General features: G+C 39.0%; 1 protein-coding gene across 5 annotated transcripts in view; it reads left to right on the forward strand.

Annotated features, from left to right (window-relative positions):
* Nucleotides 1-23,342, forward strand: part of MGAT4A (alpha-1,3-mannosyl-glycoprotein 4-beta-N-acetylglucosaminyltransferase A) — an 89,711-nt gene that overhangs the window by 27,299 nt on the left and 39,070 nt on the right. For 3 of the 5 annotated variants that reach the window (XM_068138921.1, XM_068138904.1, XM_068138912.1), the window contains exons 4-6: nucleotides 9,763-9,930; nucleotides 12,424-12,564; nucleotides 16,767-16,900. In XM_068138921.1, the coding sequence (XP_067995022.1) occupies nucleotides 9,763-9,930; nucleotides 12,424-12,564; nucleotides 16,767-16,900 (443 nt within the window). Of the gene's footprint in view, nucleotides 1-7,041; nucleotides 7,157-9,762; nucleotides 9,931-12,423; nucleotides 12,565-16,766; nucleotides 16,901-23,342 lie in introns of all 5 variants that reach the window. The other 2 variants (XM_068138894.1, XM_068138884.1) reach the window with 1 other exon arrangement.

Below are 23,342 nucleotides of genomic sequence, written 5' to 3' on the forward strand. Positions count from 1 at the left end.
TTGATGATTGCCTAGTGCTCCAACCTATCTAGATCCCTTTGCAAGGCCTCTTGTCCCTTGAGAAAGTTGACAGCACCTCCCAGTTTGGTATCAACACTAAATTTGCTAATGGTACATTCAACTCTGAATCATTAATAGAAATACTGAACAAACATGGCTCTGAGACTGAGCCTTGAGGAACACTGCTGGTGATTCATTGCCATCTAGATGTAGCCCCATTCATTACAAACCTTTGGGCTCTGCCATTCAGCCAGCTATTCAGCTAGGTTTTCACCCAGCACACCATGGACCCACTTATCTCACAGGTTGGCAACTTGTCCAGAAGGGTGGTATAAGGGCAAGTATCAAAAGCTTTAAAACAAAACAACCCCCCCAAAAAAAAAACCAAAACCAAAAAAACCAACAATTCATCCACCACCTTCCTTTCATCTTCTGTGATAAGGCCACCCACTGATAAGCTCATTCACTTTGTAGGGTATCAAACTAGTTAAAAGGACTTTCCCTTTGTGAACCAACCCTGGCTGTGCCTGATGATCAAGATGAGTCTTATTTATATTTGCTAGCTCCTTCAGTACTCTGGGATGAATCCCATCAGGTCCTATGGGCTTTTGAACATGCAATTGATACAGCTGGTGCCTTACAATTTCAGTGTCCACAAATGGACATTGCCCCTACACTTGTGGTCCTTTGACTTAGGGGACTGGGCAGCCCAAGGTCTGTCTTCACCCCTATTAGTCAGGTGACCATAGTTAACAAGTATTGGACAAATGATTTCTTCAGACTTCCTTTTGCTATTAACATACTTAAAGTCCTTCTTGTTGTCAGATACTGCACTGGCCAGTGTCACCTCTAATTGAGTTAGCCTTCAATTATACTACACATTTCAGAAAGACTGCTATGAGTTTCTGGAGAGGTTTCTGCAGTCACTTGCAAATTTTTATTTTTCCTCTTGTGAGAAAAGTGACATTTAAAAATATGAATGGCATGTTTGTTTATTATAGTAACATGTTCTCCTCAAAATGTCCTAATCTTTTTATGAAAAGATTTGGCTTTCAAATGAGTTCATATTTTGGGGAGGGGTAACAAACACCAAACCTGAGTTAAGTTAGAGTTTAAATAAAAATAGGCTCTTCAATTTAATCTTGTAGGATTATTCACATCTACTTAGGAGTCAAGAACTTTAAAAAATCCAATTAGAGTATTTATAAACCAATGCCTTAAGGGACTGCCCTGAAGGGACAAGCCCCCAAACATGCCCTAACCCAGATAATGGGTTAAGCACCTGTGATTGTGCAAACCTGGACACTTCCTGGGGTCCAGACAGTCCAGGTAAGTAAACGTGTAGCACATGTAATTAACCTTGTAACACAACCTGTGAACTGTGTGTGCCCCTGGCTGTGTTTGTGTATGCCCCATTCTATAGGTTCAGCTGTCAGGTGAAGCCCCAAAACACAGGTTTCTCTGTTACCAAAGGGCATTAAATGTCTTTGGACAGTATTTAAACCAGCCAAGAATTAGGCAGTTTGCCTTGTTCTCACTCAGACAGCAACAGGAGCCAAGTGCTACTGGAGTTGCAGTTGATGGACAAATCACATCTGGGCCTTGCACCTGGACCACAACAACCAACACTCCAAGAACCCTGTGCCAGAGGCAGAAAGGGGAAAAGTCCAAAGAGAACTGAATCCCCGAAGAGCCTTGGAAAAGCTGCAGCCTGGTGACAGAGCATACACAATAGGAGAGAGGCCCCGTAGCCCTCTCCTAGCCAAGGCAAAGCTCCAGACTGTGAAGTGGGCATAAGAGGAGAGAGGCCACCTAGCCCTCTTTGAGCCAAGAGTCACTTGAATTATAGTTACAGCATCTGGTAAGATACCGGACAAATGAGCAAGTCATGAGTCCATGGCTAATTTTCTACAGAATCGCACTGGTGGGAAGCCACAGGTTGTGGCACCTTTAGTTCCGAGTTAAATCACTGTACTGGGAATTCTCAGATTTGTGCTTGAATAGTTTAACTGTCTTCATATGTGGAATGTAATATCAAATAACAGAACCCGTAAATATACTTTGTAAATAAGTTATGGTGGTGCCTGAAGATAACCCCACCCAAAATATTAAATATAAAAGCCCAAAATATAAAATATAAATATAGATATTTTTTTTTACAGGGCCACTTTTTGAAAGTCTACGACAAGTGGTAACTACTATTGGTAGTACTGTAAGAGCCTAAGAAATATTTTCCCCTTTGCCAAGTGTCTTTCAGTATAAGATGAAACTTAAATATATTAAAATTGCTAGGTAGAGATAGAAATGTTTTAATGACTTCACGCTTTTGCAAAGAATGATTTTTACTTTGTTTTGTATAAGGAAATAGTAAAGTATTTGTAGAGTAGTGGAGTTAATATATGATTACATTTGTAATGTTAGTATTTTCTAGTTTTATGTGACTGAATAATATTGTGACCTCATACAAACAAAAAAACCAGATATTTTTTATGGACTTTTCAGGTGTTGATGTATCTTTTGAGCAGCTTCCTTAACCTGGATACATCTGGTTGAAGCAACTGTGAGCAGCTGACTACATTGAACCAATCTACTAGTGTTTCTTAAATTCACGCTTTTGAGGTCTCACGTACCATAAATGCAATATTGGCACTGTTCAGTGGGAGCCTCAGGACTGAACTACTTTGTAATACAACTAGAAAACATATTGCAGTTCCACAGCTGGGAATCTATCCATGTTCTTGGCTCAGAAACTTGATGATAAATAATGAAAATAAAAAACTACTTTGATATATGTAATTTTAATTTTCTTTTAAAGAATGAATTAACTAATTACCTTTTATTTGTAATATATTATAAATTAAAGGTACCATAATAGGCATCCCCTCTGAAAGTATAATCTTCTCAGTAAGGAATTTGTATTGATAGGTCTTCATTTGAAACTACAGTCTTTATTTCTTCATAAGATAAAACTGCCTTTTTCACTTCAGCTCTAATTATGTGTTGGTTGTTAGACAGAGTTTTAATTCACTGTGGAATTACAAAGGTCCTGTAATCCCAGTTTTCATATTACCTACCTGAATTAATGAGGCAGAAAAGTCTTAATTTCTATTTATCAGATGAGTACAACAGTAAGATAGTTCTGATTTTGTACTGTGGAGTTTGCTAGATGGAAGTGGTAGGGAATTACTGCAACTCTCCATTCTTTGATGTATTCTAAACTTAATTTTTTCCTTCTAGGCATCTGCTGCCCCTTAGAGCACCAGAGTCAGTAGAGTACTGTGCATGATGTGTTGCTATCGTGTAAGTGTAGGGAGAAAAATGGTCTCTGCCAAGAGTAAGTTGAGAGAGGAAGACTTGAATTTTTTATCCTAGTTTAGGTGCTATAGTCTGGATAACAGGTTTCACAGGGTTGTCACCATTTTCCCAGGAGAAATACAGAGCCTGCCACAGACAGATTTAATCTTTTTGAGGTAAGAAGAATGGAATTTCTAAAGTTTGTCTGCTGTCTTGTACCGCTATGGTACCCATTCTGAAAAGAAACAAAACAGGGTGGAGGGCTTGCAAGTGCTTTTCCCTCCCTGCAGGGCATTTCCCCCCCTGGGAAAATGAATCTGTTCCACTCCCCTCTCCCTGCCCAGCTAGGGTATAAAAAGCAGGACATTGCAGTCATTAGGTCTCCTTTTGGCTCCTGCCTCTCCTGCATGAGAGCTACTATGGCTGCCTTCCTGCTCCTCTGCCATGTGGTTGGGCCTGATCCTTCTCCCTGCTGCCTCTGTGCCTCTTCAGAGAGAGACTGGTTTTGTATTCTTCCTCTTTGTCCCCCTCCCATCCATCCTTGTTCCTTGCCCTTGTGAACCTTACATGTTATTGTTTTATATATATATGTATACATGTGTATATTTTGTTTAAAGAAAACTCTTTACCTCTCTACTTCCAGGCTGACTCCAAATTATTGTTTGGTGGATTTGCTCCTTTTTTTTTTTCCCCCCCATCTCTGTTGGGAGGGAGGAGGGGGGAGGAGGGGAGAGATTCTCAGCCTTGTCTCCATCTGAGCTCTTAACTCCCAGTTAAAGTTTAAACCACCACAACCACAAAGAAAGACAAGAAGGGAGTCGTGGTTGCTAGAGAGTGCTTCTTAAGCTATCCGCTGCTGTAGAAGCCGTTAAAAAACCCTTCCCTGTCCTTTGATAGCTCATCTGTTCTTTCCTGTTTAGCCAGAAATAACAGATCTATATTAACCTGTCATCACCCATTCATTCTGGAGAGGTGATATAATTTTCATACTTGAGTCTACACCAATACAATTCTGTATTTGTTTAGTGTGACCATTTGAGGCTGTGCCTTTAAGAAAGGAACAGTGCTGGGACACTCTGGCTGAATATTTTGTAAACAAAGACAGGTCTAAAGGAATTTCATTGGTAGATTGGTAGAACGCAGCTTTAAGTTTTAGTGCAGTTGGAATTTTTCTCAGTTCGTTCCTTTCCTTCTCCCTTTCCAGCCTGTCTGCTTCTGGGCAACTAGCCGGAGTTCTGACCTTGGATAACAGATAAGCCCTTCTAAGACCTTTCTCCCTTAATAACCACTTTTTCTCTCTCTAACCCTTTTTGGGAAAAAAGGGAGGTAGGGGAGAGAGTAGGGTACAGGGGGGGAACCCTCCTCTGTCCGGAGGAGGGAATTTTGTTTCTGTATTTTTTTTTTCCTTGCTGTATATTTCTGTATATATATTGTAAATACTGTATATATATATATATATATATATATATATAACCTGCATTTTCACATTGCTTGTAAATATAGCATCCCTTTTGCTTCTCTGAGTTAGCTGTGGGGTTTTTTTCCCCTCTTTGTGGGGGAGGGAGAGCTAGGCTTTCTATCTCAACCCACTACATTTTTTTTAATTGGCACTCAATGTGGGGCAAAAATAGCTTGATTCCTTGCTTGCTTGAGTTGGACTAGCAAACATGAAGGTGTTTTGGATTTTAGAGCGTCTGTTCTTTTCAGTTTTTGGGGTCCTGATCTGCAAATATTGTTGAGGTTTACTTCTCAATCACATAGGTAAATATTTAATGCAAAAATTATATTTATGGTTCAGGTATAAAATTCAGCTTCTGTATGACCGCTGTCTGGGTTTTTTTCGGCTTAGTACATACGGAAATATAACTTCGAGCACTTTGCCAATTGAGATAAGGGAGTTTTAAGATTCCAGTAGGTGAAAGAGTAATTATAAGTGATGGCTGGGATCCAAAGCTGACTTTTTTCGATGTGTGTAATCCTGCTATCAGTGATAATTAATGTGTATTTGTTATATTCTTTGCACCGGGAGAGAAAACTGTCTAAGGCCTGTTTCATTGTTAAGCACAGATCAAAGAAAAGGAGGCATACTTCTGGCTCTGCCTCAGAGACTTCTAGTGATGAGGAGAGTGGAGAATCTGTATCAGTTAAAGCTAAAAAGTCTATTGGAAAGGATGCTTTGAATGGTTCTGTTGCTGATTCTGGCAAGCAGCCAGGGGTGGCGGCAGCTTCCGACATGGCAGCTCCCCTGTCTTCAGCCGCCATTAACGAGGCAAAGTCATTTCCTCTTTCTCCTACGGTAGGACCGGAAGGGCCCTCCAAAGCAGCTGATCTGTCTCAAAACCTGTCAGCTTCTGTTAAGGTGGCTGTAAATTCAAACACAGCTCCAATTAAGCAAGTAGCAGTTTTAAGAGCAAGAAGAGGAAAAGCGAAAGCTGATCCAGGCGCTGATGGGGGAGAGGAGCAAGATGCTGATGCGGGTGAGGGACCTTCTGCTAGAAAAGATCCTGCTGAGGAGGAAGAGAAGGTTTGTTTTAAAGATCTAGCGGAGTTATTGAGATCAACACAGGATGGAGATGGAGCTAGGACAGCAGCTAGCAGTGGTGCTTGTCAGTTTAAAGAGATACTTAGGAGAGTGACAGCAGGATTATTAGGACAACAAGTTCAGGAAGGTGTGATAGAAGGGGCAAAGGAGGAAGAAGATGATATTTCTGAATGCTCTTCACCTCACAAAGAACTTCTAAACGTCCATAAAGATTACACCAGAGCAGATAAGGAGCCAGTTCTAGCTTGGCTTAGTAGATGTTATGATACAGGTGCTCCAGCTCTAATAGTTGGAGACAAATAGCAGCTCAGCTAGGAACTCTCTCGAAGGATAATGGAATAGATCGACATCTAGGCAAGGCTCTCGGTAAGGTTAATCTGTGGATACGCCTTTTATTTGCAGTTTTCCTGAGATACCCTTCCCGAGTGCAGTGGCAGGATGGACGCCAACCCATTCCAGTGGATGTGGTAAACAGAGTCTCTACCATGGCAAATCCCACGAACAAACAAGAAACTCTATGTTTCTTGGGGATAGTGGGATTTTGGAGACTGCACATTCCTGGATACAGTCAGATTGTGAAACCTCTGTATGATGTGACTCGAAAGAGAAACAGTTTCCATTGGGGACCTGAACAACAAGCAGCCTTTGACCAGATAAAGCAAGAGGTAGTTCAAGCAGTGGGGTGGGACCTGTCCGAGGTGGTCCAGACATTAAGAACATTTTGTACATGGCTGCAAGTGACAATGGTCCAACCTGGTGCCTGTGGCAAAAAGCTCCAGGTGAGACAAGTGGATGACCTCTTGGTTTCTGGAGTCGAGGTTACAGAGGTTCAGAGGCAAATTATACTCCAACAGAAAAAGAGATTCTAGCTGCCTATGAAGGAGTAAAAACAGCTTCTGAAGTGATTGGAACTGAATCACAACTTCTCTTAGCTCCCAGATTACCAGTTTTGAATTGGATGTTCAAAGGCAAAGGTTCCACACCACATCATGCCACAGACTCAACATGGTCCAAGTGGATGGCTCTGATAACACAGAGAGCTCGAATGGGAAATCTTGAAAGACCTGGTCTGGTGGAGGTGATCTCAAGTTGGCCTGAAGGTACCAACTGTGCTAAACCTCCAGAGGAGAAAGTAACTCGTGCTGAGGAAGCTCCTCCTTACAATGACCTTTCTGATGATGAAAAGAAATATGCTTTGTTTACAGACGGTTCCTGTTGTCTTGTTGAAACAAGCGAAGGTGGAAGTCTGCAGTGTGGAGTCCAACACGCCGTGTTGCAGAGGTGAAGGATGGAGAAGGAGAATCCAGTCAGTTCGCAGAGGTAAAAGCTGTCCAGCTAGCTCTCAACGTAGCTGAGTGTGAGAGATGGCCAAAGCTTTATCTCTACACCGACTCATGGATGGTAGCCAATGCTCTGTGGGGTTGGCTAAAGAACTGGAAAAGAATGGTTGGCAGAGGAAAGGAAAACCCATTTGGGCAGCCGAACTGTGGCAAGACATTGCTGATCGAGTTGAGAGAATTCCAGTGAAGGTGAGATACATTGATGCTCACATTCCTAAGAGCAAAGCTACTGAGGAACAGCAACACAACCATCAGGCAGATCTAGCTGCAAGAGTTTCTCAAGTAGACATGGACTCTGATCTTGATTTGAAACACCAAGGTGAAATATTCTTAGCTCGGTGGGCTCATGATTCGTCAGGACATCAAGGCAGAGATGCAACATACCAATGGGCTTGTGACAGATCCATAGACATTTCCATGGATGCTATCACACAAGTCGTCCATGACTGTGAAATTTGTGCTGCTATTAAGCAGGCAAAACGAATTAAGCCCTTGTGGTATGGTGACCGATGGTCCAAGTACAAGTATGGTGAAGCTTGGTAGATTGACTACATCACTCTACCACATTCTCGTTCTGGTAAGCAATACGTGCTTACTATGGTAGAAGCAAGCACTGGATGGTTGGAAGCTTATCCAGTTCCACATGCAACTGCACACAACACCATTCATTCTAGAGAGACAGATCCTGTGAAGACACGGAACTCCAGAGAGGATTGAGTCAGACAACGGAACTCATTTCAAAAACAACCTTGTGAAGAACTTGGCAAAAGAGCATGGTATTGAGTGGATATTCCATATTCCCTACTATGCACCAGCTTCAGGGAAGACTGAACGCTACAACGGTTTGTTGAAGACCACTCTTAAAGCCGTGGGGGGTGGATCTTTGAAAAAACTGGGAAAAACATTTAGCACAAGCAACCTGGCTGGTAAATAATAGAGGTTTGGTGAATCAAGCTGGATCTGCACATTCAGATCTGCTACAGAAAGTAGAATGTGATAGAGTTCCTGTTGTTAGAGAAAAGAATCTGTTAGGTAAAACTCTTTGGGTATTTTCTCCCTCAGGAGAGGCTAAACCTGTCCGAGGGGTGGTTTCAGCTGAAGCTCCAGGTCACACTTACTGGGTAATGCAAGAGAATGGTGAAATTCAATGTATTCCACAAAGAAATTTAACTTTAGCTGAAAGAATTTAATTTCAAACTGTTGTACAGCTACATCGCGTCCAAAGGAAGAATCTACGAGGAATCTACGGTGCACAAACCCTGTATTTATTTAGCTATTAAAATTTGTTGTCACCTTACTATAACTAGTAGACATGGCTCCAAGCAATCTTTGATTCCTCTGAGTTATCATTAGCACGTTAGAATAACTTTCATGCCAGAAACTCCAGAAGGTTTTCCTGGACTTCTCCATACTGCTGATTAAAGCAAAAAGTCCAGTTTCAAACAGCAGTCTGGATTCAGTCGTCAGTGTGTAGTGTGCCCAGCACTGTGTTGTGGGGCAGCATCTGTGTTCTGGCTTTGTTGGCAGAAAAGCAATAACCATTTCCTTTAATAAAAAAGCAAAATAAGGCTGTCAGGGAAAATGTTTTTAAGAACTATTGAACTATGTTTTTATTTTTATGTCTTCAAAATGGAGGGCATTTTAGCTGATTATGTTTTTTAAACATAATCAGAACAATAACTCCTAACTTCAAAAAAAGAAAATAAATGTAAATTGAAGTAAGTTGGTGGAAATGCAGCATTATTACTGAGGGAAGATTCCTTTTTTTACACTATGTATCACTGTAATGTAGGAAAAACTCTGCTTCCCTACAGTTTCAGTATTAAACGGGTAAGAATGGATAACAAAAAAGATGCCTATGGATTACAGCTATGATTGGAATATTGATTACAAGGTATAAAATCACTTACACATTCAGGTCCATGTCTGTAGATTAGCTGAAGGAATAATGATGATGAGCTGTAAATTTGAGGAAATGGCCAATAGGAAGGAGATACGCAGAAACCAGAAATACTTCCTTTGCTTTGTGGCAAGGGTCTGGGCAATGCATCAGCAATTGAATTTTGATGTTTTCCCTCTCCGTTTTGGTCTCCTTTCAAATAATGTGTATGCATCTACATCAGCAGGACTTTGACTGCGGGTACTGGCAATATCATTAAATTAAAACTTTGGTTTAAAATTGGTATGTCTGAAATATTGTGGAATTTCCTTCATTTATACAAGGTATTGAGTGAGAGGTTTCAGAAAGTATAACCTGTGCTTTTATATGGCACCAGACCTATTCTGCTTCTTAAAAGAAAGGCTTTGTTGGACATCCGTTTTGAGAAAGCATTTAGAATTGCCTTGTGGTGCTCAGTAATGGGTCCTCAAAGCTTGCCCATGTGTGCCTGTGGAGAGGCACATAGTCCCCTCCTGATTTGCATCCCTCTCTGGTGTACCTTACTCTTCCCTCTGTAAATACTAAGGTGCCTGTTTCAGGTGTACTTCAGATGCTGCATAAGTCAGCAGTTCTTGACCCTCGTTGGATCTGTTTGTAGGTCTTAGTTTCCAAAAATGACCAGGACCCTTTTTTTTTTTTGTCTCTAGAAAAGCTGATTGCATATCAACGGGAATTTCATGCTTTGAAGGAACGTCTTCGTATAGCTGAGCATCGCACTCTGCAGCGCTCTTCTGAGCTGAATGCTATCTTGGAGCAGTTCAGGCGTGCAGTAGCAGAAACAAATGGGAGTAAGAATGCAGTGAATAATTTTTCAGGTACATACATGTTTTTATAACTGTGCGATACCAGTATCTCTGACTACTAATAGAATAAGACATTAAAACCAAGAAAGCCAAATGAAACTGTTCGGCACTGGAAATAAAGAATGTGTGATATGTCTTGTGGAGGGGTTTGTCTTGGGTGTGGCTTTTTGTGTGGTGTTTTTTTTCTGGTGGTGGTTTGTTTTTGTTGTGTGTTTTTTTTTTCCCCAGATTGTTATTCTTAATGATCCATCTACTCTTAATTCGTAGGACTTTAGGGACTGAACAATTATTTCACACCTCAATCCCAAAGTTTGGAACTTCTGTTTACTTACTTTATATTGAATATATTTTGACAATAATTTAAATCACTTTTTAAGTAGAGCTTGAGGGGATAAATGAGCAAACAGAAGAAATGGGTGAACTTGAAACAATTAATGTATGTTTAAAAGTCAGATGGAAGATGCAAAACATGCAGGCTAAGGTACTGATTGTAATTTGTATAATGTACAGATCATGTCCTTCTAAATAACTAGTGATTAAATAGTAAACTGGTAACGTCTTCTGTAAGTTTTTGGCCATTTCAAAAACTACTTCTCAAGTTTACCAAAAACTATGTTTGGCAATCTAAGAGTATTTCTTTTCCCTACTCACCAGATTATGAAAGCTAAACTTAAAATCACACTGCTTAAGTTCATATTGATTTTACTGGTGAGAGGTCTGATTCATTAGGTTGCAGCCATTTCACTGTTTTAACCTAATGAGGAGTATAAACACAAAGAATTTTACAAATCAAAAAACTGGTGAAGCTTTTGGAATCTCTTGTCTGCTCACATTTATGCTATGGGGTACTACTACCTGTAGAAAATTTTGATGGGGAGAATGGTAGTGGTTGTTAATTACAGATTCTCAGTGCTGATGGAAATGATGAATTGTTTTATCTGACCTGATCCTTGTAGTTCCCTGGATCTCCAGGAATGGTACGGATAAAGGATACATTTAACATACTCTGTGAATTCTTATCCAATTCTGTGTGCATGTTTTTGCTGTTCAAGTGAACAACCATACAGGAAGTCAAGTAATTTTGATAGTAGATATATGATAAAGTTGTTACCATATTTCTAAAAATGAGTTGCTATGCTTATAGACAATATAGTTAAAGGGAGTCATCCTCTTCTGATGCAGCTGAATTTACTGATTCACATTTTTTATATTCTACCATGTCTGGATCCTAGTTGGGGCATCCTCTTTTTCTCATGTGCAGCCACAATGAGAAGCTAGCTGAATTCTGAATTCCTGAGGTTTTGTGCTCATAACTTAATATTAGATTGACTTTTTTACTATGTTTTGTGTACTTTATATCTTTGAAGCTGAAAGAATTCCAAATTATTTCATGTAGATCATCATTCATTCAAAGAGCTGTCATACTTGGGACAGAATTTTTAAGTTAGGCTTTAGCAGTTGAAATTAAAGGTAATGTTAGTGGGAAAAGTAAAAAGTACTTGTCTTGGAATTTACCAAAACAAGCATCTCTTCTTATGGCATCTATTTACAAAGCTTTTTTTCAAGATTTAAAAATTGTTAGGAATTTAGTCTCACCCCAAAATAATTATTTTAAAAGAACAAAACCCCACAACAAAACCCATCTATCATTGTAGAAGCTGCACTTGGAATCTGAGAGGAATGTCATTTCTGGCATTACTTTCCTAATTTCTTTACAACTCAGTTTTATCTCTGAAACCTTGAGTACAGTTTTTTACTTAACTTGATATTATAAAACCCATAAGCTTTCAAAGGTCCATATGCTGTCATATTTGTAGTTTTAAATAAGAGTTGTTTTCACACTTTCAGTATAAGAAAATCAACATGCACAGCAGGGGAGTTTAAAAACTGTTATTTGCAACTTTGAGAGCCACCTGGACATCCTGAGAGACAGTTACTTTAGAAAGAACAAGAATTATTTTAAGTATTTTGATGGATTCAATTAAATTCATGTTAGCAGAAATATTCGAAATCTCAATTGTATATTTCATTTTGTTTTTCATTTCTATATCTCTGTGCAGTGTTTTTCAATATGTGTTTGTAGTTTTGAGAAGTTATTTGCAGAATCATCACTACATGGCGATGAATTCTGTAAAGTGCAAATAAAAAACAACCTAGGTAAATATGCTTCCTATTTTAATTCATTAGATGAAAAAACCCAAACCCCACCAAACTTCTAAATAAATGGAATGTTCTTTACTTTTGTGATTGCCTGCTAAGTCTTACAGGATCAGGTAAGTATCAACTATATATCAAGGTTACTTGGTGGAAAATAATCTCAGCTATCATTTATTAAAAAATTAAATGAACAAAGACTTCCTTTGTACATAAGATACAATGCCTCCATAACATGCATAATTTGTTGTTTTTCAGTTATAATCAAGCTTGGAATTTTGTACTATTTACCACTGCATAAACCATCATGTTATTTGTTTTCTTTGTTATGGACTTCATATATGTTTGCAGATGAGACACTGAAATTGTTAAAAGAGCTAACAAGTAGAAAATCTCTTCAAGTGCCAAATATCTATTACCATTTGCCTCATTTGTTGAAAAATGAAGGAAGCCTTCAGCCTTCTGTGCAGATTGGCCTTGGAAGGACAGGAGGTATGCCAATATATTTATTCTGTTTTGTATCTACAGAAATGTCTAATTTTAGTAATTTACTGCATTGATTGGTAGATCAAGGATGTCTCATATAATTTGTGTGATATTGATATCTTTTAGAATTTGCACTGAACCCAAGGTGAAAGGAGTTTTGTTTCAGATTTGCTCTTTTCTGAATAATCCCTGTCACATCCTATGCCATGTTATGGTACACGTTAAGAAGCATTTAGTTTGGATGAATTCTTTTATAAGTAAATGGGAATAAAGCTCAAGTGTTAAAAGATACTGATGGATGTATCCCATTGGCTTTTCACATTTGTAGGGCAACTGTACATGGGTGTAATTTTGTTTTGGAGTTCATGTTTTTTGGTCTTTGGAATAATACATTTCAATGTATAACTTAGAGCTGGGAGAACTGGGATAGTTGATGTAGTGGTTTGAGCCTTAACCGGAGTTTAAGAGCTCAGATGGTAGCAAACACAGAATTCCTCCCCGACCCGTCCCTTTTCCCTGATAAGGGAAAGGAAGAGAAAGAAGAAAAAAAAAAAGAAAAAAAAAAAAAGGGTAGGGGGAAAGAGAAGGAGGTAAATCTACCAAAAAATAATCTGTAGCTGGTTTGGAAGTAGAAGTAATTTTTAACAAAATATATATGTAACAGTAACAGGGAGGGTTTACAAGGGTGAGGAATAAGGATTAATAGGGAAATATATGAAACCAAGCCTGGATGCCCCTGTATTTCCCTGGATGTGTGTGGATTTTGGTCATTTAGAGAAGCGTGGATGCAGTAGGGAGAGGTCAGGTCTGACCACTGGCTGCTGCTTGTTGGGCCTCTTGAGCAGGCAAGGCAGAATAAAGAGGGAAAATGGCAGCAGTGTCCTCTTCTTTTTTTTTTTTTTTTTTTTTTTTTTCTTTTTTTTTTTTTTTTTTGTATAGGCTTGCTGGACAGGAAGGGGGAATGGAATAGACCACCTTTGACCTGGAGGGCCCCTCCTCCTGGGAGGGGGAAACCAAGTCCCTGTCTGTTCACCTGGATCAGGTTTCTTTTGTCTCCCAGGGGAAGCAGGGCTCTTGCAGTCCTCCACCCAGGATGGGTGTAACCCAGCACAGTTGGATATAGTTGCATCAATAAAATGTGGACAGTCATTGGCAGAGAAGAATAATCAGTGTTGTGCTGCAGGACTGTTGATCCTCCTTTTGGTGTTTTTTTTTGTTTCCTTTTGGTTTTTTTTGTGGATTGTTTGGTTTTTTTTTCCTAGTCCACACAAATTTTTAATGTCTTTGTAACTGTAACTCCATGGAATCCCACTTCTTGGAGCTCTGGAAAATAAATAGTACAGAACCCAACCAATCTGATATATCTCAGAGCATGTGTGTCTGTGTCTCTGCAACTTGAAGGCCCCACCAGTGGAACCTTGTTTCTGTGCGCCATCTGATTGGAATGGTTTGTGTTATTGTCCACTAGAACTTTCTTTTCTTCTTTCTTCTCCCTCCTTGCTTTTGTGGAGGGGAAAAAACCCAAAAAGCAACCTAAAAACAACAACAAAAAGCCTCAAACGAAACAATACATTAGTTATTCTTGGCCTGTATGTTTTTTCGCATTACTTCAATAAGTTTGCTGCTGCTTTTAACAAAAACCATGCCTATGTGACAAATGTGTGGAATCACAGGCTGATTTTTCTGACTACAAACACATTTGTTTCAATGTCCTTACTCAGGAGGGCGCAGGCTCACATTCCTTTATTGTTTTAAGTGAAGCCTGTATTATATCCCACTGGGAATATATTATAGAGGTTTGAAATTGCAAAATAGAAATTGGAATTATGTTTTTTAATTAAAAAGGGAGAAAATTGAGTTTAAAATTATTTTCCTGATTTACCTTTTCCTGGTTGCTGTGCTTTTTGAGTTTTTATTTGAAAAACTCAGAACTTGTTAATATATAATTGAGAGGTGAAGCAGGCTCTATAAGGAAGGATAAGCAACATTTTTAATTGTGGTTTTTTTATTTTTATGTATGTGTGTGTGATGTGGTATATCATTTCACATAGATGACTCACAATGCTGGTGCTGACTTCATGAAGTCTTCTTTATTGTTTTATTGCGTTCCTGCTACTTCTACTGCTTTCCTAGTAGTTAGTCAACTGTGTACACAGAGATGGATACACAGAAAGACATGGGAAAGTTAAAGAACACAGGAGTCAAATAGCCAACTGAATGATGGGGTTAATAGTATTGTAGCTGGGGCTTCATGGAAGCACTACCACTGTTGCTGATTTACATTATCACTGCAACTGCAGTCATAGTGAGGAGTGAAAATATGGGAGAAGATCAACTCTGCAGACTCCAAGATCGGTGAAGAGAAAGTAGGGGAAGTGCTTCCAGGTGTTGAAGCAGAGATTCCTTTGCAGCTGGTGGTGAAGGCCATGATAGAATAGAATAGAATTAACCAGGTTGGAAAAGACCTTTGAGATCATTGAGTCCAACTTATCATCCAACACCATCTAATCAACTAAACCATGGCACCAAGCGCCCCATCCAGTCTCTTCTTAAACACCTCCAGTGACGGTGACTCCACCACCTCCCTGGGCAGCCCACTCCAATGGCCAATCACTCTTTCCATGAAGAACTTCTTCCTAACAACCATCCTAAACCTCCCCTGGCACAGCTTGAGGCTGTGTCATCTTGTTCTGTTCGTGGTTGCCTGGGAGAAGAGACCAACCCCCACCTGGCTACAACCTTGCTTCAGGTAGTTGTAGACAGCAATAAGGTCTCCTCTGAGCCTCCTCTTCTCCAAGCTAAGCAACCCCAGCTCTCAGCCTCTCCTCATAGCACTTGTGCTCCAAACCCCTCACCAGCTTTGTTGCCCTTCTCTGGACATGTTCCAGCAAGTCAACATCTTTCCTAAAATGAGGTAGGCTGTCCTCCTGTAGCTAATGGTATCCGTGATAGAGTAAATATCCACCTACAGCCTGTGAAGGACTCCATGCTGCAGCAAGGGACTGCATCTGAAGAATACTGTGACTTGTGAGAGAGCAGCCTGCACTGAAGCAGTCTTTCTGAGAGTGCTGTAACCTGTGGAAGTGACCCATGCTGAAGCTGTTAGTACTGAGCTATAGTCAATGGGAAGGATTCATGTTAGAGAATTTTGTGGTGGACTGTCTCTTGTAGGAGGGACCTCATACTGTGCAGCAGGGGAAGAGTGTGAGGAGTCCTCCCTCTGAGGAGGAAGTGACAGAGACAAGTGATGAACTGACTGCAACCCTTATTCCTCATCTCCCTGAGCTATTGGGGGGAGGTGGTAGAGAGTTTAGGAGTGAAGCTGAACCTGGGAAGAAGGGAGAAGTGAAGGCATTTTAAGATTTTTTTTTTTTTTTTTTTTCTCTTTCATATGATCTTGCTCCAAATTGATTGGTAATAAATTAAATTATTTTCCCTAAGTTGAGTTTCTTTTTCCCATGACAGTAATTGCTGAGTGATCTCTCTGTCCGAGTAGAATAGAATAGACCAGGTTGGAAGAGATCTTCAAGATCATCGTGTCCAACCTCTCAACCAACACCACCTAATCAACTAAACCATCCAACCAAGCACCCAGTCAAGTCTCCTCCTGAACACCTCCAGTGATGGCGACTCCACCATCTTGACTTACATTCAATGTATTTTCTGTCCCCTATCCAGCTGAAAAGAGGGGATGATAGAACAGCTTTGATGGGCACCTGGAATCCATCTGGGATCAACCCACCACACCTGTGCAATAGTCTGGCGTGTCTAGGATTACACTTTTTTCATTTCATAGTATCATAGTATCAGTCAGGGTTGGAAGGGGACCACAAGGATCATCTAGTTCCAAGCCCCCTGCCATGGGCAGGGACACCCCACACTAGATCCGGCTGGCCAGAGCCTCATCCAGCCTGGTCTTAAACACCTCCAGGGACGGGGCCTCGACCACCTCCCTGGACAACCCATTCCAGGGCTTCACCACTCTCATGGTGATTATTTGCTGTGTTTTCTCTGAGCATTGGTGGTGGTTATGACAATCATGCTCCAGATGATGTGATGTTATATTTATGAACTGGTTTTAATTAGTTTTCTCTATTTTTATACTCTTTGCCTTTTTTAAGCAATGCTTTATTGTGAGATAAAATTTCTGTTTTCTATATTTCTGTATAAATTGTTGAAAGAACATTTCTGGTTTTGTTTGATTTCAGTTTCCATTGTAATGGGAATACCTACAGTGAAACGAAAAGTCAAGTCTTACCTTACAGAAACTCTTCACTCCCTTATTGATAAACTGTCCCCTGAAGAAAAACTGGACTGTGTTATGGTTGTCTTTATAGGAGAGGTAACCATTTAAATATATTTATACAATTTTTAACTTAACTTTAATTATAAGTACCACTTATTTCAGGAATTGGTGAGGATCTGTTTTTCCTTCAAGATGTAGATAGATGACCGTCTTTTTGTTTTGTGAAAAGGAGATAATGTCAGTCTTGAGCTTTTAAGAGAAACAATATTGAAAAGCCCAGCTTTTTTTGTTTATCAACAGAATAGTGGACATGAATAGAGTGATGCTTGTACATAGAGATGGAGATAGCCATTATTTTGATATAGCCTAGGAATCTTCACATTCTCTTGATGCTATTATTTAGTCCATCATCAAGTGAGTGATGCGGTTTGAGGTGTTAGGTACACAGTTATCAAATTTATTTTCTGGGCAGTGTAGATAGTGTAAGTTTGTGATTTAGTGGAAATCAAATTTAGGAAAACGATAGAGTGCTTTCAGAAGTAATTCTGTTTGGCTGCTGAGAATTACATATACTTAATATGACCTGTGTATTCTCCTTTTTTTTTTTGCTTTTAATATGTGTTCAAGTTTTAAAACTGAAGTTTCGTTTAAGTTTGCTTAAGGAGGTCTCAGCTGTGAAGACTATGTTATCATCAGATTCTCTGTGTTCTACAAAACTGAGGAGTGAAATATCCCCAACTGCACGTTTCTTGTGACATCCTAGACAAGCCATATTCCTATAAATCAAGTTTTCCATAGCTAAAGAACTTTATTCCTTTGCAGTGGTGTGAAATTCTCTATTGTTTTGGGATTTATTTAATCTTTAAAGTGAACATGAAGGAACTGAACATTTTAACATGGGAGCTATTACATCTATGCCCAAGGAGAACTGTGGTGTTTGCTCCAGAGTGAGATACTGGTACCCTCTATATCTTACCTCTCTATCCATCTCTTGGAGAGCAGCAGCACTAGGTGCTTATTTTTGTACTTGCCATGGGCACTGTGTGTTTGGGAATATTTGAAGATGCTAAGTTTAAATTATTATCCTTTTGTAACTAATCCTTAGATTTGCATTTGTATTTCTTCACTCCATCCAATTTTATCTCTTCTTTGCATTACTATTTCTTTGACTCTCTTATGTTTGTTTTGTAATTGCTACACGGAATTCCTTCAGTGATTAATATGATACAGTAAAGACTTCATCCTGAAATGTTCTGTGCTTTTTCTGAGTTATGCTGTGTATTTCAGCTTTTTTTTTTCTGCAAGATGAAAAGTGTAGGCTTGTTAAGCATTTTTTTTCCTGGCTATTTGAAAGAAGGCCTACTACCCTGGTGGAGCTCTGTTTCTCCTTAAACAAAAGTAGAAGACTTTCTTCTAAGAATAGCTTTGTCTGTGGTGTTTCCTAGCCTAAAATGTGTTAGATTGTTGTAGTCATTATTGCATGCTTAATGAAGGCTTCTTAAAAAAAAAAAAATAGAACTTTGACCAACTATACTTTTATTAAAAATTACAGCAAAAGTTTCTGAGAAGTGGTATAGTCTCTGCTCAGCATATGTGCAGCTTAAGTACAGCAAGAAATGGTCATAATGTGAGGCTAGGTAGTTTTGCTAATAAGCATAACATTGCTATCTGTGCTTTGTCTAACAGAAAAAGCACAGTTTTTTTGTACCAACAACAAAAAGACACTTTACAAAAATATTTTTACAGGAGAATGATATGAAATGAAAAAAATACCCCGTATTTTAAAAAGATTTTAGGATTTTCTTTCTGACTTTGAGAAACCAGATTGACAGTGTTTAAAAAATATTACTGGGAGCCATAGTCATGGACTGTAATCTCTTTGTAGTAGGCACCCTAAAAAAAGAGAAAACAAAATCTATTAATACTGCTAATTTTTTTTTAGCAGTTCAGTCTTAGTTCTTTTTTCTCTGTTTGACATTTTTATGGGAAAACAATTTGAAAATTAAGGCTAATAGCCTTCTACAAACAGCATGAACACTGTAAACAGATGAGCTAGTAAATATAGATGCCTTATGGTTGCTAAATAAAGAGATCTGCATGTTCATTTACTGTACGGATATTTCTCAGTAATGTACACAGTAAATTTCCATACCGGAAGTTCAAGGAATTCTAAAGTACCTCAGCTGATGTGATATCTAATCGCCAATTTATAAAATTACTAGAATTACTTGACAGTGAACTGTGCAATTGTCTGTGTTCTCCAATTTGTTAAAATAACTTTATTCCAGAATAATTTTCAGGTATTCACTGGGATGACTAAAAGATAGGCATGATTCATTATACCTCTAAACTTAAAAATCTTTTCATTCCCCTTCACTATATAGATAGTTCATGGACTCATCAGATGACTTGAAACAAGAAATTCCGATCTCATAAACCTGCTGTGTATGAGAACTTGCTCTCATAATAAAATATAGCCTCTAGGTTTAAGAAGCTGTGAATTCCAGATTAAAATTGTTGTCTAGGATTTTTATTGAATAGGGTTTATATTTAATGTGGGAAGCATGGTTTTGAAGTTACAATAGGACATGGAGCAGTGGTTTTAAACTAGAGAAGGGTAGATTTTTAGAATGGACTTCAGGAAGAAGCTGTTTACTATGAGGGTGGTGGAACCCTGGGATAAGTTGTTCAGGGATGTGATGGAGGCCCCATCCCTGGAGACATTCAAAGTCAGGCTTCATGGGGCTCTGAGCAATCTGATTTAGTTAAAGATGTCAGTTCTTATTGCAGGGAGGTTGGTCTAGATGACCTTTAAAGGTCCCTTCCAACCCAGTGAATTCTATGATGCTGTGGTTCACTTCATTACTCAGTGACTTCAATTAGCACAGTCTTTCATACAAACAGTAATCAGTCTATGTTGGAAAGACTATAAGCCCTTGATTTGGTCAAAAATATCATAAAGACTTCAGGAACAATCAGAAGAAGACACTACAGGTATGTAAAAGCCTTTTGTGGATTTGGTACAATACTGATCATATCTGACTAGGCAATAACTGACGAGCCATTTGTTCCTGGAGCACTAGGCCATGTGTTACACTGCCTTTTGTATATTGCTTGTTCAAATCTTACTCTGTTGTTTTGACTCAGTGATCTTTGGAGGTCTCTTCCAACCCCTAACATCCTGTCATTCTGTGATGTTTATACAATTCAGTTAGGCTACAAAAGTTTATGCATCTGGATTATCTTTTAGTGCCACTGTCTCATCTCTGTGTAGACAATGGCTGCTAGTTCTAAGTGCTCCTTTTGTGGAGAATCTTTTTTTCTTTATTTATTTCTTTGGAAAAGGTTTTGTATTGGTTGGGTCAGTGTGACACAAGCACACAGCAAGTTACCATCCTATGCACTGGTATGAATAAAGCCTCAGCAAATTAAGCACTAAGTACACATGCTGGGTCAAAACTTGCTGAACCTGCTTTGGATGTAGTAACATTGGAGCACAATATGGAAAACTTCTCTAGCAAAATAAACAAGCCTGTGTTTTCATTTCTTCGTCTGCTCTGGAATTAAAAGTCTGTTTGATCAGCAGATCTCTAGACACTAAAGGAGTATTTCATCTGTCTTGCTCTCAACCTGTAGATATTAGTATTATCCCAGCTACAGAGGTGTTCTGTCTTTCTGCAAATTGTTGAAAACTTGAGAGCCACCTCTTTGGGAGCTGCCCTGCAAAGCGTTATTTATGACTGCACATCTTGAGTTGGAGAAAGAACGGTAGATCTTACCATATACATAAATATGTATACAACATTTATGTATTTTTAAAAAATCAAAGCTAGAAAAGGCTGTTTTGCCAAATGGTACATTATCTTCACCTGGCAATTTTCAAGGCCTACACAGGTAGTAGTCTTTGTTATGGACATCTCACTCAAAATTGCTCAGGGTGAGCACAGCTTTTGGATATGCTGACAACTTTTCCATCTGGAAGAGCCTGTCATTGAGAATTTGCTGCTGTTGCAGACCTTGTTTCTTTGGCATTTGAACTTTGATACCCAGAGAGTATGGGATGCTGGTACTGGGCACCACTATGGGATTTTACACAACTCTTTTCATGGCAGTGACTAGCAAAGCTTGTATAGGGAATTAAACCAGTGATAAATTTTTTTTAGCTCTAAGAAATGATCCGTGATGGGATTTGAAAACTTCTGTGTACCTGAAACACTTACCATCTCACCACAAAGAAAAAAATCACGATTGTGCTCTTTTCTCAAGTTCTTGAATAACTGAAATGCTTTTCTCTCTAGAAGGTAACATCTGGGACGTACCTGTACCATGGTAACTATATGGTGCTTCTGGTAAGGGAGCATCACAGAGTTGTCTGATCCCTTCAGTAACATCTAGTGTATCTGTGTGATGGAAAGTAACAATAATAATCTTACTTTAGAAGCATTGTAGCAGATTACTTCATACCTGTATGATGAAATTGACAGTTTGAGTTTTGGACAACACTAATAAATTTTGCTACTGTGGTCTGTCTTGTCCTAAATATAACGAAGACAAATTCCTCCTGTCCTCCAGGTGAACACACATTATAGGAGGGTGCTTTTGACTGTACATGGCAACTAAGTCTTTTCTGGAAAACAGACCATCTAGACCTTTTCGGGGTCAGGCTCACCCAAGGGCAAGAAAAAGTTTCCCCAGGCTGCCAGGCCATGTATGCTGCTTTCTTTCAGACTTTACAAACGAGGCTTCCCCTGTAATATGCACAAAACTATAGAAGGCTGTACGACACTTACATCACTTGCATCTGAATGTCTTGTTTTGAATTTGCCCTTGATTTTTTTTTTTTTTTCTTGCTTTTAATGTAGCTGGCTGCCTTAAAAGCTAAGCTTGTTCTGTGATCTGATGTTGTGGTTCATGGCACTATCCTTACAGATGTATGCACTCATGATCAACAATATGCAGACTGCAAGGGTTAGGGAAAAATAAGAGTGGAGAGGCAGAAGAATAGCTTGTATTCCTGCTATTTTTGTCAAAGGCTTTGCACTGTGAAGCCCTGTCCTGAACTGAATTAGGTTTATCAGAGAAATGACTGGAGTGAGGTATTTCTTGCTTGTGTGGTAGAGTGAGGACTTTAAGTAAGGGAGCGATGAAGTCATTAGCTCATGTAGGACACAGATGCTAATTTTTGCTTATGTAACATTAGACTGCTATGTTATAACGGTATTCTGCATTCTTGATTTTCACTTTGCATCTTGTTTTCCTGTTTCCTGGATTTTACTTGAACCTGCTACTTCATATCTGAAAGCAGACACTGTATTCCTGACTTTTTTTTTTTTCTTTCAGATGCATTTGTTGAACTCAAACAGATATTATTGCCTTTTTTCCACAGGCTTTATTTATATCTGTACACTGTTGCAACCACTGGAAACCACTGCTGCACTTTTATTCCTTAGGGCTTTTTCTTCCCTGCATCAATATCCAAAAATAGGCCTAAATTCCACTTCAGTGGCTGCTTTGTTGTATGTGAATTTTAATGCCTTGTATATGGATAATTATTTTCATATGTGCTTTCACCATTTCAAGACACTTCCTTTTTTCTGGAGGCTGTTCAATTTTGCATTGTTGTTATTTTAAATAATAACATTGTAACATTATCCCCCCCTAGTCTACAGGGATGATGAATGATCAAGTCAAATGACCATGCTTTGCAGATTAGCGTGGGTTTTGGTGTGCATGGGTTTTTTTTCCCTGCAGGGTTTTGGGTTTTTTTTAAGATGTTCTTGAATAAGTTACGGTGTGCCACTAGTTAATATATTTAATTTAAGAATTAAGATCTGGACAATATGTCAGCCTAAATAAACCACTTGATTTAGAATGCACTGTACAGCTAATGTCTGAATTTGCCCCCACTTTCTTTACAGCTTCTCTTCTTGAATTTGTGGTGCTTTGATGTTCTTCATTTTAATTTCCTTTCATAGTGCCATGTGAAAGAAATAGAATAAATATTTGGAATTGTAGTGCAATCTTTCCTTCAATTTGCATTTCTCATCTTAAACAAATTTCTCTGACAAATGAAATAGAAATTTAATCTGAACAGAGGTTTGGTCTGTTAAGGCAAGATCTGAGATTCAGAGAATTTCTGAGAGTGGAAGGGTCCTCTAGAAGTACATATAGTCTTACCCGCCTGCTCAAAGGAGAGTTTCCTGTTGAAAACTTGTACATTTCGGTATGATCTTGAAAATTCTAGCTTCAAAAAACAACTCTTAAGCTTGCAAATTTAACCTCCAGAGATAGAAGCACTGCATCATGGCATTCCATCATGTTTTACATGATTTTGGCTTTTTTGTTTGTTTTGTGTGGTGGTGTTGGTTTGGTTTTGTTTTCACCTAATGTGAAAAGGAAGTTTATGCTAGTCAGGTGTCAGTGTTGATGCATACAGTTTAGTTTTTCATGGTGGCCATTCTGCCTCACTTTATATTGCTAAAGACCAGCATTTAGCACTTCTGATCATATCTAGTGAAGAAGTCATAGGATTTGGAGT

This window comes from Melanerpes formicivorus, unplaced genomic scaffold (assembly GCF_026170545.1).
Source record: "Melanerpes formicivorus ecotype bairdi unplaced genomic scaffold, bMelFor1.0.p_v2 SCAF_1, whole genome shotgun sequence".
NCBI lineage: Eukaryota > Metazoa > Chordata > Aves > Piciformes > Picidae > Melanerpes > Melanerpes formicivorus.